Source organism: Stigmatopora nigra, chromosome 4 (assembly GCF_051989575.1).
Source record: "Stigmatopora nigra isolate UIUO_SnigA chromosome 4, RoL_Snig_1.1, whole genome shotgun sequence".
In the NCBI taxonomy this organism is placed as follows: Eukaryota; Metazoa; Chordata; class Actinopteri; order Syngnathiformes; family Syngnathidae; genus Stigmatopora; species Stigmatopora nigra.
The window spans coordinates 13946044-13964558 of record NC_135511.1 but is presented as its reverse complement, the minus strand read 5'-3'; the positions used below and the strand labels follow the sequence as shown (position 1 = coordinate 13964558).

General features: G+C 41.3%; 1 protein-coding gene across 4 annotated transcripts in view; it reads left to right on the top strand.

Annotated features, from left to right (window-relative positions):
• The window catches only part of LOC144195758 (homeobox protein cut-like 2), an 82896-nt gene that overhangs the window by 41557 nt on the left and 22824 nt on the right, over positions 1-18515 (top strand). For all 4 annotated transcript variants that reach the window (XM_077715580.1, XM_077715581.1, XM_077715578.1 and 1 more), the window contains exon 4: positions 14117-14195. In XM_077715580.1, coding sequence (XP_077571706.1) covers positions 14117-14195 — 79 coding nt within the window. The remainder of the gene's footprint in view (positions 1-14116; positions 14196-18515) is intronic.

Below are 18515 nucleotides of genomic sequence, written 5' to 3'. Positions count from 1 at the left end.
ACTTATACTCAGGTGCGACTTATACTCAGGTGCGACTTATAGTCTGAAAAAGTATCATATTGACATGAAACCTGTTTCCATGTTCTGATTGTCATATAGCTGAAAGTGGGCGGGGTTTATGCAAAGATTCCTCAACATTTACGCCATCTTTCCTACTATGGATTTTCTCTTTCTCTGCTTGACTGTGATCTGATGGTGCATTTGCGTATGTCTATATTGTTCTATTTTTCCGTCCTGAGCAGTGCCCCGTTGGTGTGTTGATCATTATGGATGCGTGTTTAGAGTTGAGGTTGCGCGCCAGGTAAAAAAAAAAAGTGGGGAGCGGGGGGTTGATATAAATAGGCATTTGGCTCTCAAGCCATGCGGAATTGATGAGTTTCAGCACATTGTGCTCCACAGTGCCAGGTTTAATTTCTAGCGACCTGACAGCACAAACCTCAGAGCCCGGAGACGTCACGCCTGACTGCCGCCGCTGTGCAAATGTTAGCCGTGTTTAAGGACGAACGCACGCATGGCGCCGGCTGCCCCGCCTCTATTGGCTATCGGCTTTGTTTTACATCTGTTTCCCTAAACTCTGGTCACCTGGAGAGACAGGCCATGGCCTCCCGTCTCCTGAACTCTCACCAAAACACCCGCAGACATCAGACGGTAACGAATCTCCTCGGCATTTCTTCACCTACGCCTAGTGGAGAAGCTCTGTCCGCCGAAGGTGCTTGTCACGTCGGTCGTAGTCGGATTAGACATTGAAAAATGTGTGAAATTGCTGGCCTGGTGATGCCAGAAGAAGTCAAATCACTGTTTTGGGAATCAGGGAAAATGCACGCGAGGAGGAACGGATAGAACAGGTGCGGGGACACCATTTTTTTTTTTGCAGAATTCCAAGCTACACTAAGTTCTATGTGTGAAAGCCATTTTCGGAATTGGGCGACATTTTGATTTGTAAAATTACCCCCAATTCCTCTTTTTAAGTCAACATATTTAGAAACTATACTTTTATTTACCTACCAATGAAACACCATTCAAGAGCAACCTGAGGTTCAGAATCTCAACATTTAAGAGCACTTAGACGAGGTTACCAGGGCAGGGAATCAAACCCATAACCTCTGCATTAGGGAAAAACTACTTTGCCACTAAGCCAGAACCGCTAATAATTAATGTTTGAAATTTAATGCTTATTCAAACAAATGTTGCCACAAAAAAAATGAAATATAATTTTAATTGGAATAGTTTTATTTAAAATTCCAGTTGGTCATTAGGATTGACCAATGGAAACATGGCATTTTAAACCAGATTGATTCGGTTCTATTTAAAATAGTTTCAAGCGCTTTTATCTCATTTTTGTTTACATTTTTTAGATTTTTTGGGGTGTATTTTGCATTTCCATTATTCCAAAATTGAACATTATGGGATGTAAAATGTCCTCCATTTCTGGAATGAGTCAATCGATGTAGAAAGTAATTTTGTCTGCGATTCAAATTGGAAATACCACCTATTTTTTGTTCCTTTTTCTTGGAGTCTCGCCTATGAAGTTTCATTCAGGTAAAATCTCCACATGCTAATTAAATCACCGAACGTTCTGAAGAAAAGTATTGCTAAAATTACCTGGCATTTTAATTTAGACTTCAATAGAACGAGTTTAAAGACAATCTATTGTCTTTCATTCAGACTTGCACTTTTTTTTCTCCTTTTGCTGAGCTGCAGTATGTAGTTATGATTGATCTGGTAATTAAAAATATGCAGCCAGTGAAATTAACTGCTCCCTTTCTCTTTCTTTTTGTTTTAGAAAACAGTCTGCATTTTTTTTCTTCCCCCTCCCTCTTCTCGGATAGATAATTTAATTGTGCACATCTGTGTTTTTGCAGCGCAATTCATCGGCCTCATTATTTTTACATTTTCATCTTTCTGGAGGGTGATCGATGAATTGATAAAAATAATGGAGCTATCTTAAATAATGCAAGGAAGAAAAGTTAGCTGCGGGCGTAGTCTTTGAACTTTTGTTCTTCTTTTAAATTGTATTCACGGGGCCGTGAAGGTGGGTCCTGCTGTTTTTTTTGTTGTTTTTTTTGCTGTTACCTTGCAAAAGTGAGACGCAACTTCCCTCCTCGGTGAGTTCTCGCTCCTTGGGAATAATGCTTGTCCAGGCAAATATCTTAAATAATGAAGAAACTGGGTAGTCAAAGAATAACATCACAAAGTAGGCCAATTACTACCAAGGGAACATTTTTGCTTGAAGAAATAGCGCCTCCAAATGTCACCAGCACCCCAAACATAAGGACCGATTGTTTATAATATGACTTGACACGTTGCTAACGCTTGGAATATGGGATTAAGCACTATTTTAATTAACACGTGGCTTTGTTGGAATGAGATGCTGCAAGAGGGAGAAATGTTTTTCTTTTTTTTGTCTTCAGAAGAAGAAACTTTAGCGACGTATTCTTTTTATTGAAGTTTGGAACATTTTGAAGACATCATCTTGTTATTTGGGCATTTTATCTTGGACTAATCACATCTGCTAGCCTTTAAGATGTGAAGGCAACGATCAGAGTGAGCTCTGCTTTGGTCACAAACATGTGTGTTATAAGTCCCAACGCTGAGTTCTCTGTTTTATCACGGCTGTAAAGTGACCACAGTGGCCTGAGGAGAGTGTTAAACACATCCTCAATTAAAGCCATAACTTTACATCTGTGTTCGCCCACATCCTTGTAATTGGGTCTCGCTGGATTTGGCGGAAGGGTCGCGGCTCTTCATCTGAAGGACCTTTTTTTTTTTTTTTTTTTTGGTGGCTCTTCTTCACTGTCCCGATGCTAGCAGTTAGCGTGGAAGAGCGACCATATAGCCAAACAAGACAACGAGGGAAATGGACGAAATCGTGTTAGTTCTTCAATGGATTCTAATTGGCATTGAAACTTCTTATGATGATACTGATAAGATTGGATAACTGGGGTGTCCGAACTTTTTCTTCTAAGGTACGCTTTCAGTTGTAGTAGAAGTTGGCGGCAGGAAAAATGGCAATGGGGAATGTATTTAGGTGTTTACTGAGAAGGAAGGGGTTTGAAATATGTATATCCAGTGACATAAATAATGGTCTATAGCAGGGGTGGGCAAACTTTTCGACCTGGGCGCCACATTGACTTTAAAAATGGGACAGATGGGCCGGGTCAGCACAAGATACGATATACATAAAAAAGTGCATCCGTTAACAGTACATAGGAAACATAAACAGAAAAAAAGGACTAAAGTATTAACATACTCATCACTCATCATTGAAGTAAAATGTATAAAGTACAAAGTCAAGTCAAAGTGTAGTGAAGTGTGGACTATTTGCTTTGGAGATACAGACAAAAATCCAGAAATTTCAAACCCACGTTTTTAGTATATTTGTGCATTGTCCTCTCATTCCAAAAGCTTTCCTTCCCCGAGGCTCCACATTTCTTAAATCTGCCCCTCTTGTGATCTCTCTCCGTCCCTCATGTCTCTTGTCGCAAATCATACCGTGACTGCCAACTATGAAAATTTCAGTTTCTATTACACTCAGACTGCCACTTTATACGGCTTAAACATGAATTAAATTCAAGAAAGGGATATTGAAATTTAAAGATAGGAAAAAAAATCAAATTCTCAACCTAAAATACTTTTTACAGATGTCCTAAAACACTGAAAATCCAGAAAAATTCAAATACGTAAACATTACAGTGCATTTCATGCTTGCCTGAAATTCCTAACATTTGCGACTAGCGTATTAAGCATCAAATCTATACCCCGTGTATACTTAATAGCTAATCACCACTCAATGTATATAACTACGTGATATTTAGTTTTTGTAAAAGAATACCCGTCCTTGAGTTCTTTTGTGTATGTATTCGTGAACATACAAGTACTTCTTCTTGGGTGACACATGAAGGACAAATGAAGGTTCAATGAGATCCAGCGATGGGCTTGTTTTATTACATCTAATATTGAGACCAATCTCAGCCCATTCATCTGAAGGACAGGCATCTATCCCCTAACTAAATCAGCCCGGTAGTGTATTGTAGGAAGGCTCTCTGTACAAAATTGCACAATCCGCACTACCGGCAAAGGTAGCCATGGAATAATATGTACTTGTTTCACCCCCCTGAAATTGTTATTGCATTGGATTTAGGTCAACAATAGAATGTCCCCAATTGAACGTTCTTTTCACGCTTGGTCAACGAAATGTCATTTGTTATTTTTTTTCTTTTACCCACTTCCTCGCAACGGATGTTCTAACGAGGTAGAGCCTTTAAATAGCACAGGCGATAGCGCTGCAGAACCATGACATCCCAAGTGAGACGTTGCCCGAACCTGAGTGGCTGCAGCAGTGCGTCAGGTTTCTTTATTTATAACCCGCATGGAATTGTCCTACACTCTGTGCATATGGTGGCTTACGTAACTGTAGGCCGCCATTGAAGTCGGGTCCTATATATGTGTATATAAAGCTCGCTTAAAAGTTGTTTTGTTACGAAAATGGAAGCTTTACGATGATGACAGCATGGATTTTGGAGAAATTATATCTGATTTACATTTTACTATTTGAGTAGTTGTGGTCTTTAGATTTGTAAAAGAATCTGACATTGGAAGAAGAGTCCATCGTATTGTCCCAACAGAATCCATTAACCCCTTACTCCAATTAAAATGACCTCCCACCCACATCTGTCATATTTTGGAATGATCACAAGGACTTGTTAGCAAATGCCTGGCAGCAGGGGTCAATCAGTGTACATTAACCAAACAGATCTCATTTGTTTTACAGCTTTAGTGGTGTGTTGGCACCAGTGTACATGAGCTTTAGGCTGGCATCCAGCAGGCATGGAAGGCCTCCCATCAGACTGGATATCAAGATGGGCCTTGGCTAGCCCTCTAAGAGAGGAATAAGGCCTTTCCAGTATGGGATGTCCCCAATTCATTTGAACTGAAATTTTAATCATATATATATAATACAGCGCTTTTTAACTGAAAAAACTGAAGTCACTAAGTCATTCAAATTTTGAGGTAGTGGCAGTTCGAGGGTTATATGGTTGTGGACAACATCAAGATGGCTACCTTCCAACTAAGAACTATTTCATTTGTTGATTTTTGACACAATTTTTCCTTAGGGACAATTTAAAAAGTTGAACCGGTCTAGTATAGATATTTTTGGGATGTGAGAGGACTCCAGAGTACCTGGATAAAACCCACACAGACACAGCGAGAACATTCAAACTCTAGAAACGGTCCTTTTCCCTCACCTGTTCCTCATCTAATGGATAATTTTTACTAGCATCCAAGACCTGTCATTGACAATTCTGCTCTGAGTTTGACTGGGAGCGATATCGTTCTGTAAAATATACATGACATCAAAAAGCCTTAAAGGTTATTACAAATTAATAATGAGTAGTGGGCTAAGAGCAGTAAAAAATAGCCTTCCCTTGCTGCTCTGTTTAAATGTTTAATTTAACACGCTCTAGTATAAATATGGACTGCCTCCCAGCAATACTCTCGGCCCCAAAGTCTAACTAGACTGTCAGCTCTCCCGAACATTTCAAACCAGCCCACCGAGTTCACTCATTAAAATCGACATCTTGATTCATTCCGATGAGAATATTCATACGGAGCCGTCAGCTTTTATTTTGAAAGCACGTAGACCAATGGTTCTTCCGTATTTTAGAGCAAGCGCCACCTGAAATATTTAGCTGTCTAGCGAATCATTATTACTAGACCACCAAGTCAAATTGAACGAGACGTTTACTACCATCAATGGCAGGCAATAAGTTAAAATTTTAGTGGAGTGCCACATATACTGTTCTTTCTTGCATATATACCGGCTTATATGCGCACAAATTAGACTTACCATGCACAAAACTACAAGCTGACATAGACGAAACAACAATTTGGCAAATACGGTCATTTATTTCAAAATGGAAAAAAAGATAAACAAATAAAACGCTGAACAAAATGTATTTTGACGTTTAAAAATGAAATTCAAGAAAAAATAAACTGTATCTTGCATAAAACGTGCAAAAACTCACTTAGTTGTTCCTGCCATTGCCTGCTCAGGGCACCGCCATCTTAACGTGGTAAAACGTGCCCAGACTGGCAAGATGCGGGTAGCCTTGATACATTTGTTGGTAGTGTTTACTATGTCAGCATATCTCAATAGTTGTTAAGGCTGATCGAAGGTCTTGTGGTCGATCATTAAAATATCAGCCTTGATACCTGCATAATGTGTATCTCATGCTATTATTGCATCCAGACACTTGGTGATTTGGGATGGTGTAACAAAACTAGACTGTTACGAACCAACTTCCTGGTTGTACTGGTCAACTGACTTCCTTTTTGAATTTGTCTACGTGTAGGTAACACCCTGTTGGAATATGCAATACAGCAGATGATCATTTCGATTTATACAGTATCTCAGAAATACCATGTGCGATGATTTTTTTCTTAAGTATCACATTTGCACTCCATGTTAAAACCATGAATTTGCAGGTGAAAATTGTCAATCAGAGGGCGTCTTGTATGAGAGAAATCATAAAATTAGGCAATTTTTAGGCAATTTTAAGAATGCGGCTTATACTCGGAGGGGGCTTATATGCGAGTAAATACAATGTGTTTGCCTGGTGGTTTAATTTACAATAGTTAAAAAGCACATAGGTCAGAAAACACACGTGATTGCCAAATGGTCTTGTGACCAATCCAGTTTCTGTCCAATAGTCTAAAAATAGCCATACCGATCGCAATACCATTACTGAGTATCGGCTTGGAACATAACTATTTCTGTTGCTCCTCATAGCGCACTTTGAGCGCCCCCGACAAAAACCCTTGATTCCGTTTCGAAGAACACACTTAACATTCAAGAATCTGTTCTAACACTTATCAAGAGCGACGTCTCTGTAGACTCAGAGACACAAAAAAGCTCTTTCTGAGCATTTTTCCCAACGCGTTTGAATTCATCGGCCCTGAATCCCCTCTCATAGTAACGTCTCAGGACACTACAAAATTGCTTTATTCATGTTTTTAATGTAAGATGTCTGTTCCTGCGTCGCTCATTCTCCGCTGAGGCCTCGACGGTGGCAGCCAAGTCTGTAGTAAATTTGCCGGGCGACTACCTGGGAAACATCAACAGTCATTAATTATGTAAAACACTCCTCGCAGTCGGAGAAGGCAGAGCTGCACACGACTGTGGCGCCTGTTCTTATTAGACTCAATGTACTCTACAACGGGTCCCCCACTGCCCGGAGGCGCCAAGGGATTATCAACCTACCGCCATGACCCCAGCACCCCCCTTTCGGCACTCGACACACTGAATAGTACACACGTATACTCCTAATATAATGTTGTACTGGGCACTCCACAATGCATGCTTGTCTTTTTCCTGAGTGGGAGAATAACAGAAATATCTGCTGTCTATCCTCCCCGGTTAGCCCATCATTCACTTGCCTTTCTTAAAAAAAAAAAACCTTTTTCCTTGGCAATTGTTTCCGATTCTCCTGCTTCACGACGAATGAAAATCGGCAAATCTGACAGGACGAATGATATCCCGTTTTTGTCAGAAAGGCAACGTAGTTGATGTTCCTGCCAAAACGGCTTGACACAAAAGGAGGCTTAACTCCAAGTATGGCATTTGACAAGAATGCGTTTATCAAGCAAATTATTGACCTGGTTATGACGTCAAATGCCGATGGTTTGGCAGATGCCGCGTTCCATTTACGGTTAAAGAATCGTTGGTCGACGCTGTTCTGTTTCACGTGCTTGTCTTCAGAGTGATGTTCTTCCTCCGTGGAACAAAGGCAGTCCTGACACCTGTAATTAATTAGGCTATTATGCATTCCACAATGATAATTGCTTCACTGGAAAGTCACCAGCCTTTTGCCAATGAGCTCAAGGAAAAGAGGATGGAGAGCGTTATCCATCATTGTGCTGCCCCCTCTTTCTCCCTTTCTTGTATCACGCTGTCTCACCTTGACTAGTACGGAGAAGAACTTGAGAAGCCATGTCAACACATGTCTGTAGGTCAGATATGGATCTACACTTGCCAGAGTTCAATCTTTCTGGAGGGTTTGGAGTCTCACTGGCACGGTTATCTGTGACATCCCATCTGCTGTAGGTTGAGTTAAGAGTTATTAGCAACGTCATGGCAAGCGGAACAACAAAGCTTTTGCCAGCGTTGTTGGCCCGGCATTGCTAAAAGGGCACTGGTAAAAAAATTGTGGTTGTCATATTTTCTGAAGAGAAATGAATCGTTTTCCACTAGCTATGGAGAGTTGAAAAGTGGAATTGTGAGATGTTTACCATTCAGTGGGCACCTATGACCCAATTTTAATGGAAGCACACGTAAAAGTAGGGTTATGAATCAGTAGTATGACACCAGTGTGTACTTGTATAGTAAAATCTTCCCGGAATCATGTTGTTCGCAATTTCCTTCCTTCTTTACTGGCCGACTTTCAATTTTGTGTTACGACTCATCACATGATAAACTCATTGAGTCTCAACTACCGATTTCTATTGATTCAGACTGAATCCTTGGCTTTGATGACATCATAATTTCCAACGAAAATGTTTTTTATTGCACAATTTCAATAGTTTTGGATCAGTGTGAATCTTTATTGAATTTGAATACACTTTGAAAATATTCATGAATGCAACTAGTATGGAGAAAATAGTAACCATGTACCACCAATTCTAATGAATGACATTCCTAGTACTAACATCTAGTCCAGAAGTTCTCACTTCTGTACTTGTCAGTATGCTCTGTTTCGGCTCATCAGCTTCTGTGTTTACCTCAGTTTCAGCCAGCCTTATTCCTTTTACACGCCGCCTAGAGGGATATGTATGAAAGACACACTTTCCTCAAGGTATAGGTCATTTGCCGCATAAAGCCAGTACTTGAAAGCCTGCACTAAAAAAAAAATCACAACTTTTGTCTCTTTTCAACTCGAAAGACAGTCAGAAAAGACTGCAAATATTTTTGACTCCCTCAGTTTGTCTCGTCTCAGCTGTTGACTTTGCTTTGACTTTGGTGGGCGTATCACACCACATCAGCAGTCTTTCCATTTGAAAAATTGCTACCTAAAAAAACCTCCTTTGCTTGATGAGATAGAAATAGAGACAAGAGTCCTGGAAAAAAAAAAGCATACTGACTCCCACTGATAAATTTCCATATTATTTTTACTAAATTCCCAGATGCTAATTGGTACCATTGTAAAATGTCACTTGTCAGGGCTTTGACTAAAACCTGGAAATTGTTCTCAAGCTACTGTATTGCAGGAGTATTCAGATCATAGGTGCCAAAGTTTAGACCTGCCTACTGCGATATCATCTTTAATTGCCGTCTCCGCGAAAAGATGACCTTTTCGGCTCTCTGGCATTCCTCACGACTCATCGACAATATTCCGCTGAAATCAACAGAGGAGCGACGGAGTCGTTAAAAAAAAGAAGCTGTGGTTTTGCGTTGTGCATTTGCACTGGAGTGGATGACTATCGTTCAATCTACGAATAGCAACCCTTAGTTTGAGGGGCCGTTCTCACGTGAGTGAGTAGAAGTGGCATCCGGCATTTGTGAGAGCAGAGCTTTGATTGACAGGCAGCGCTGATCCGAATTGACGCGGTGACGAGATGTATGTCAGTGTGCTGACTGCTCATCTCACTTTGCACCCCCAGACGGCCACAGCTAGCGCCATGTTGCCACGACTGCTCCGAGATGCACGTCACCATGATTAAATCTCAATTGGTGGATTGCGTGGGAGTATATTTCGACCAGGTTCAAGTGTGGGCGCTTAGTCCCTCCCTGTCTAGACTACTATATGTTCCAGTAGCGTTGACCACTCGCTTTCTTCTCCATTCACACCAAACACATCCATCACTTTTAAACCCACCGTCAAAAAGAAGCGCCCGATTGAACCGCAAACACCAGAAAACACGATATATCGTCTACAAGAAGCAATTCTATTGGAAAGCTTCTCCTCTTATACAAACTAAAGCATACATTGCGCCAGTGCAATGATCCAGTTGACTCTTGCTAAGATGTTATGACAAGGACTCGTAGTACACTTCATCCAGTTTTTGCCTAATAAGCACAGAGTGCGACAGGGCTTGTTGTGACATCCTGTCAGCCTGCGGGTTGGTCCAGCACTCTTTAAGCTCCACAGTAGGATGGACTCCCCATGATTGTGCACTGACCTTTGCATCATGGGGAAGATGACAGGTAATTTCAAGACCTTAGGGAATAAGGAACTGTACAATTGCGGTCCCCTTTCGTCCATAACACCAGGCGCATTCACCTTGAGGCGTAGTGTGTGTATACACACATGCAGCGAAATGGAAAGCCGGAGCCAAAGCCCTTATTCTTTTCACTGTGGCTAATAAAAAAAATGTTCCAAGCTTGCATTCTGTATGACAGGGAAAGTTTTTGGTCCTGACAAGGCTCCGGTCGTAATAATTGCCTTCAGACTCGCGCAAGCAAATCACCGAGGTGGCAAAGTGGTAAGGCAGAGGGAGATGATTTAAAATGATAATTGCATAATAATCATTTGGGATGATTGTAATTGATGACTGCATAATTGCGTTGTGGTGGTTTTCTCAGATCTTTACAAAGCAGATGTTCAAATTGTATTTTTCGGACTATAAGTTACACCTGAGTATACAAGGTGACCCACATGAAACAGGCCTTGGATTTGGATCCATATTATTTCTTGTTCTCCCTTTAGAATATAAAGAGACTGTAGCTAAAAGTAGTTTATTTTTAATAAGATGTGTGATGAAAAAAATACAGCACAGTCTTTTTTTGTTGAAAAATCAAGATATGATGATGCCTATCCAAATTTGGGGCCTGTTTTTTTGGGTCACCCTGTGTAAATCGCACCAGCCCAAAAAAAAACAAGAAGAAAAAACTAAATCAGAGTCCCAATTTTGAAGCGGGTTTATTTCATAACAGAACAAAAACAAACAAATTCAGTCATACATTCACTGGAAGTCAGTCACACCGTTTTGATATAGAGACTTCCATCCCCTGCTTAGTTTCTCAACGGGCCTTGCGTGGGTTTTCTCCGGGTGCTCTGGCTTTCGTCAGTCTTCATCTTAAGTACCAATTCCAACTGATTCTGGAAGTCGAGTGGGTTTTTCGTTGTTGTCTGTATGGAGAATAAAAATAGAAAAAAAATAGTTTCCACCCAAGTATAAATCGCAAATCCACCCAAACTATGAAAAAGTGCAATTTATAGTCCGGCAAATCCAGTAATTCTCACCATCTTTTCGCTGAGGTGCACACAAAGACAGAAATGAATGCCCAGAAACTCAATTTAAGGGTGATATTCTCAAAGGTTGCTACTATTTCCTAGCAGTTTTCTCCCAAAGGCAGCAATGTGGTCCACTTGGTAGCCGTGTGAAGAGTTATGGAGGCGTGCTAACAGGTTTCCTTTGACTCTCTCTGGCTTTCTCTCTCTCTCTTTCTCATTCTGCTACCCCAGGCTTCACTCTCGCTTGTAAACCCGCAATGTAGCCAAGCCCATTCCCGCGGTGGCCCTATCCTTTATCACAAAACGGGTGGAAAAACAAAGAATGTGCTCTGAGCGTATCACAACGCCAAAATAGCAAAGAAGCTTTGCCAACATTGGAGGTCCTGGAGCTTCGCCTCTACCCACAACAAACATATGTGCTTTTATTAATCTGCCAGTAGGAGACTTCTGGTTTTGGGAACACCACACGTTTGGCAAGCGGTGGATTATCGAAGAGAAAACGGCCAGGACTCCCCGATCAACCCGTATTTTACGCACCACCACCTCCCGGGCCGCTTTGATGATGGCAAGGGTGGGGTATCCATACGCTTAGCGGGTGCTTACGTGTGTGTGTGCGTGTGATTGATGTGCCTGCTTGCTTCTCTAGGCAGGTTAATGGTGTGATTGCTGGGGTAATCTCTGTGTTCTCTTGTTAAAGGATGATGGAGGGCCTGAGGTCTAGTTGTTGCCGTCACATGTTCTTCTGCTTTTTTTTTTTTAAATGCATTCGGGAATGTCGCTGTCATGATGTTTATTCTTCAAGTAAGGATGTCCCTGACGTGGGGAGGATCGGCGATGAGTTTTGAACATGGGCAAACTACGGCCTGCGGGCCACATCCGGCCCGCTAGGCCTTTTAATCCGGCCCACCAACGTTGTCCAAATAATGTTTTTTTTTTCAAGATGGCGCTGTCTAGCGGAAGCCAGTGGCAGTTGCTCTGTCCACTCTTATTTGTTTACATTTTAATATTTCTTAATACATTCCTTTTACTTTACTCTGTACTTTATACTTTTTACTTTAATGATGAGTGATGAGTATGTTAATACTTTAGTCCTTTTTCTCTGTTTATGTTTTATATGTACTGTTAACGGATGCACTTTTTTATATGTATCGTATCTTGTGCTGACCCGGCCCATCTGTCAAATTTTTAAAGTCAATGTTGCCCACGGGCCCAAAAGTTTGCCCACCCCTAGTTTAGAGACAGCTACATGTTGGGAACTTTTACCTAACATCCCAAAAAGAAAGAAACATAGTGTAATTCTTTGGGAAACCATGAAAATATGGTTCCTCTTACAGCAACAATGCCAGCCAATGAATTAAGACGCTTAAAAAAGAAAATTTATGGACAGTTCTGACATAGACAATGAATCAATCACAAGCATTTTTTTGACAATGCGAATAGTTTCCAAGTAGTTGATTACTAATGGCAGGCGTAATCGAATTTGAAGACTTTTTCTGGCCTCTAGACACAAGAAAAACACCAACATATTTTTTTTCTGGAAGGGAGCAGTAGGTGGGAGAGTTTTAAATTGAAGTAAAGCAGAATGAAACAACAACACAATGTAACAGGGAGCTGCCTGAGAGCTAGACTATTGCATCTGTATTGATTGGGCGCTGGCCTTTTTCCATCAACTCCTCAGAGCGGCTTCTAGTGGCCGTGATGAAGAACAGTCATTTGGATGATATTTCTTTAAACATCATCTAGTCGTCATGCCTCCCCCGGGGAAATGGCCAGAGCCGTCATTTTCAGTAAATCAAAGACACCATATTTACCCTCACACATCGTATTTGTGACCTCGCCAAACTTGACCCTAATGATTTTCAGACGGGTTGTAATCAGTAGCCAAATGGCAAATACTTTATGGACAATCATCATTTAAATTGAAGGTGTTGAGAAGCACGTTTCGCCCTTCACTCACGGGTTGAGGTCCACGCGGGTGGGAGAACCAATGTAACCTAGATATCCACTGGGGCAGGTGCGCTGTCCGAAGAGCCAGGTGGCAGCTAATTCACTTTCTTTGTCCCTCCTAATGAATTGTTAATTGCTTGGCGTCACCCACTGAGGATAGCAGGTGCTGCCGGGGACCGTGTCACTCCCGAGCGAGGCCTCGGTCGACAGTCGGCGGGCCAAATGGCACCTTCGCTCAAGTCGTTCACTGTGCTAGACGGACATTGAAAGGGACAGACACCTAGTATCAATGACCTTCAAAATGGTCCCTCAAACGGTTTAATCTTAGACCTCCATTCATGGAAACAATCATGTTTAAACCGTTCAAGTCCACTTACTAATGTAGCCATTTTTTTCCATCAGTTATACCCACGTACGTATATAATTTTAGGCTCGAACTCCTATGAGATACTATCATGTGATTGGTAAAAATGATAGCAGCATTGATCACATTTTTGCCACATTGAGGTCAGACTCACTCTGGAAATCCTGGATTTATTTTATTAGATACTTTCTGCAGGGTTCTTTGCAGATTTTTTTTCTGTACCTTTAACGCATTTGCATTTTACCATTAATCATTCATTACCAGCATACCCAGTTCTATTGAATTGGTCATCGATTGCCGCCAATAGCATTGAACAGGCACTTGCGTTAAACCAAAGCGGTTAAACCAATGACATTTGGGTGTTCCTGAGCTGATATTTTTTCATTTTTTTGGAGCCTTGTAAATTTTGCGGTGATTCCAAAAGGTGACTTGAAAAGTTGTGTATGTGCATTCCATAACTTTGCCCTTCATTCTTGTGCAAAAGTGTTTCAAGACCCCAAATGCCGATTAATGATGCTTTGTGAATGTAGTACTCAAGTACTTACCCTAATGGCATTTTTTTTTGTCCCTGCAGGTGGTCGCTCTGAACAAGCGGAGTAAAGAGGCTGAGTCTGCATTCCTAGGAATCTACAAACAGCTTATTGAAGCCCCAGGTGTGTTTCTTTCTAAAACTGTAGATGTTTATCTTCTCCAACAATACCAGTAGTAGTTCCATTCTGCAAATTAGTTCTCCTTCTGTGTCCATCAATTCATTTCTCATCTGTTATTCCAAATATGGCCGTCACTCCACTGGGAATGTGACAATTTATTCATATTATCCCACCAAAAATCGACATATTCGTTTAAACAGATGTCACTATTTAAGAAAATAACAACTATAACAATCAACAGGTTGCTAGCAACATTTTCCAGTGTTTATCTAGTGTTCATTCTTTCTGGGTTTGATGCCATTTACAGTTAATTTTGAGTCTATTCTTGGCACATTTCTGGGTTGCTTCCTATTCATTAACATAAGATAAATAAGAAGTGACCTGTACATACCCTAAAATCAACAGAAAGTGACCAAAGAATAAACAGAAAATGACCCAAATGGCCCTAAATTTAACGGCCAATCCGTTTAAAATGGGTTCATTTGCTGCTACCTTCCCTTTTTCAAATGGATTGGACATCTATTAACTCAGTCCACAGGCAGAATCATGAAAATAGCATATTTCCGGGTTATTATTATTTGTTCATTGAATACTATGAAATGATTTCCAGACCAATCTATCGTAGCATGAGTCCCATTTCTACTGTCCATTACGTTTATAAGGAGACACATCATCTCATGGACACATCCAAAAATATTGCTTTTCCGCATTGAAATTGAAATTCATAAAGCTTCGCCCCCCGTGGTTTGTATCTATTTTTTAAAAGTGCGTGATCGGAGTGGTATCCAGAACTCCGCGTGAGGCCACTTCAAAAACCCGGGCTCGGTCCTTGAGACTGCTCAACGTGGCTCCTCCAGGAGATTCTGGCTGTTGATTGTAAAGAGCCAATTAAAATCCCCGTTGAAGTCGGATTTCACGTGGGAAACCAGCCTGATTTTTGCTACAGAGCGAGAGAAGTGTTTTTCCTCTTGTCGCGTTTCTTCGCCTGACACTATTGCAGGAGATTGTAAGAAAGTTTGACCCGATCTGATTTTAGATCAGAGAAATACGTTTGGGAGGAGTAGAAAAAGCCGTTGACTAATGCAACGAATGCAAGATACATAAAAGTCTGCAGCAGTTTTTTTTAAAGATCTTTTTTTTGCCTTGAAGTTTCCTACAAGCTCTTTCTCTCCATCCAAAGACACTTTACATATTACCTTCCTAAGCCATTTGCTTAACTTAATGTTTAATTTTTCCCCACAAAATGCCTTCATCCATTGAACTCTATAGAATTATACCTGTCAAAGTACCTTAATTTAGAATATTTGACAAAACTAGGCGTAAAATTGGTTAACCTTGAGATCAGAGATAACAATAATAACATGAAAGGGTTACCATATTTATTAAAGTTGGCGTCATGATCTGAAAAAAAAACTTATATTTTGGTAATCATAGCACTTTTTTAAGTGTGGCATCCCACTAGCTACCGTAATTTGCTGTGTAATATAGTATAGTATTAAATAATTTTACCTTTCTTGAGCCTCCTGTTTGTGCGCCATTTAATATACCCCTGCCGTTTAATATATCCATGCCATTCAATATACCTGGGTATATTAAATGCGGGTGGGGTATATTAAACAGTAATATACAGTAGGCAACCAGAAGCCAAATTGGCTGGTTTGTCCAAAAGATTTCCTGTTTTCAAAGCGCGCAGTTTACTCTGTGCCAGGTTGTCATTGTATATCTTGCGGCAGTTACCCAAGGTCACGACTCCCTTCCGATTTGAGAACAGATGACTGCGGGTGGAATGCGGGGGCGGTCATTTGGCTACAACCCCACTTGGTTCCCCTCTGTTTTTCAAAAACAACGCAAGCCGACCCCCGTTTTTCTTACGTCCGCGTATTTCGGATCCTTTGACAGCCGCCATCATTCTTTTCTCCACCCGCTCGTTAATCTTAATGCAGTTATTACTATTCATCGCTGGATGTTTTCCCCCCTTTTCTTGTTATTTTATTTGACAGTGTCTCTCCCCTAGAGTGTTTTTGCTCCAGTTAATGAACAACGTGGAGGTGGGGCACAACATCCGTTCGATATGTGACCTGTTGCATGTGGCTATCATTAACATCTGGTCACATCAGTTATACGTTTTGTTCGCGTTCATTACCCATCTCATGCCCTTATTTGGTACGAGCGGGAAAATGATGGGCTTCAACCACACGTTGAATATAGTCAGGTGGTCCAGATCCCATTCTTTTTTCACAACATAGTTCGGTTGACTTGATTTTGAGGCTACAGAATACCCATCTTGTGCCAGTAGTTATTTATTTATTGTGAAAAGGGTTTTTTGTGGCACGTTGGACAAGTACTTGGCACGTTTTGAGATCCTGGGTCAATTCCCGTTGGGTTCCGAGCTTCCGAGTTTGCATGTTTTCGGGCAATTCTGGTTGTGACATCACATTCTGGTTGTGACATCACATTCTGGTGGTGACATCACATTCTGGTGGTGACATCACAACCAGAATAGATGATTGTGTTTACATTTCAAGTGCTCCACAGAAATAGCGTGCTAGCTGAGTGCAAAAATCCTCAACTCATTCTAGGTTTGATATTATCTTTGGAGATTTTTTTTTTGCCGGCAAGGTGGAGGTCACAAAGACGACTAATTAGGTCCTATTTTTTTAATTAACACATTTACATCACCCTGGATTTGTGTCCAAAATATGGCCTGCTATCATTTCGTGGCAATGGCATTCGACTTTTGAAGTCAAAACTTATTGTAAAAAAAAAAAAGTTATTAAATGGGTGTTTTTTGTTGTCTCTTTCAAAAAGACCCACAAAGCATAGACGTCAATCCAACCGGAGCGTTTCATCAACGTGCTCTATTTTGACATACCCGTGACATCTTCTCATGTTGCGTACGCTAACCCGGCGCGAGGCTTGAAAGCCTCCTGTTAACAGTGTTTCCCAAACAATGTTTATATCACCTCCGCATCGTTTTGATCAGCCCCGATAAACACGGCGCGATCACCCCACGTCGGATAAAAAGTCATGGCAGCTTCAGCCGGAGTTCACGGCTTCCCAGAGAGGCGTCTCAACTTTTCCCACGTCTTTTTCGAGCTCGACTCTTCGCCGTCTCATTCTGCGCTTCCCTCCTGGAATGTGCGCGAGTTGTTTGAACGTCAGCGTTTGTTGCCGCCTCTGTGAGATCAGCGAGGCCCTGTCGCCAGGGGCGTAGCCCAGAGACCGACGCTCCAGGTGTTTGCTCTTCCTCGCCGCCTCTCACCACACACACACACATGTACACACACTCACATACGTATAAACACGCATAGACGCACTGCCGCCGCCGCCGCCTCCTCCCTGAGGGTCTAGCCCACTCCCTCTCTCTTTTAGAACAGAGATGCTTTCATCTGAGCGGGGAGCTCATCAGACTTTGTGAAGATTCTGTTCTGAATACTCCCCAATAAGTGTGTAAACGCGTGTATGTGTGTTCGCGCGGATGCCAGTTGAAAATGTAATGGCAACAGTGCTTGCTAGTGGCGACTGGTGGTACTACTGTGCAGAGGAAGAGTAGAATTTCACTTTATGGGCCTTCATGGAGAATTTGGATGTTAATGGGGGGCTTTGAATTAGGGATGGACAAGATTGGAAAATAACTACTGCAATTTTTTTTAGGGTTGCGATATGTTTTCGTACTAAAATGGGAAGGTTTTTTCGTCGGATGACTCGAATAGCTCGGTTGACTCACCATCTTCACAAAGGGCCACAAGGGTGCTGGAGCCTATCCTGACCAAGTAGTGGCAAGAGGCAGGGTACCATCCCATACATTTTTTGGGGATGTTGGAGAAAACTGGTGCTTAAGTAGAAAACCCACAGGGCATGGGGAGAACATGCAAATGCCACCCACACAGAAAAGTCGAAACCCACTGGGGATTGAACCCTCGATCTCAGAACTGTGAGGCGGATGCGCTTCATACATGATGAGGACAGTTCATTTGTGAATAATAATTATATTTCTATACACAAAACACTTTGCCCATTGTTGGCTGGGATAGACTCCAACACCCTCGTGAGCCTTGTGAGGATAAGCAGAAAATAATATGAATGAATGAATTTTCAAGGATTACTTTCCATTATTTTTTTTCCAATTACTTATAAACATGTTAGTAGTATTTTGGTATGTGGATTATTTGAAAAATGAAGGCTGAAGATGTAAAATATCCTTAAATTATAGAATAACCAAAAGTACTTAGTATATTGACTGAGTCATCTCAGCTCTGTTGCGTGCTATTTTATTCCGCAAGACATCTTCCCCATTCACAACCAACGTTCCCTTAAGCGACA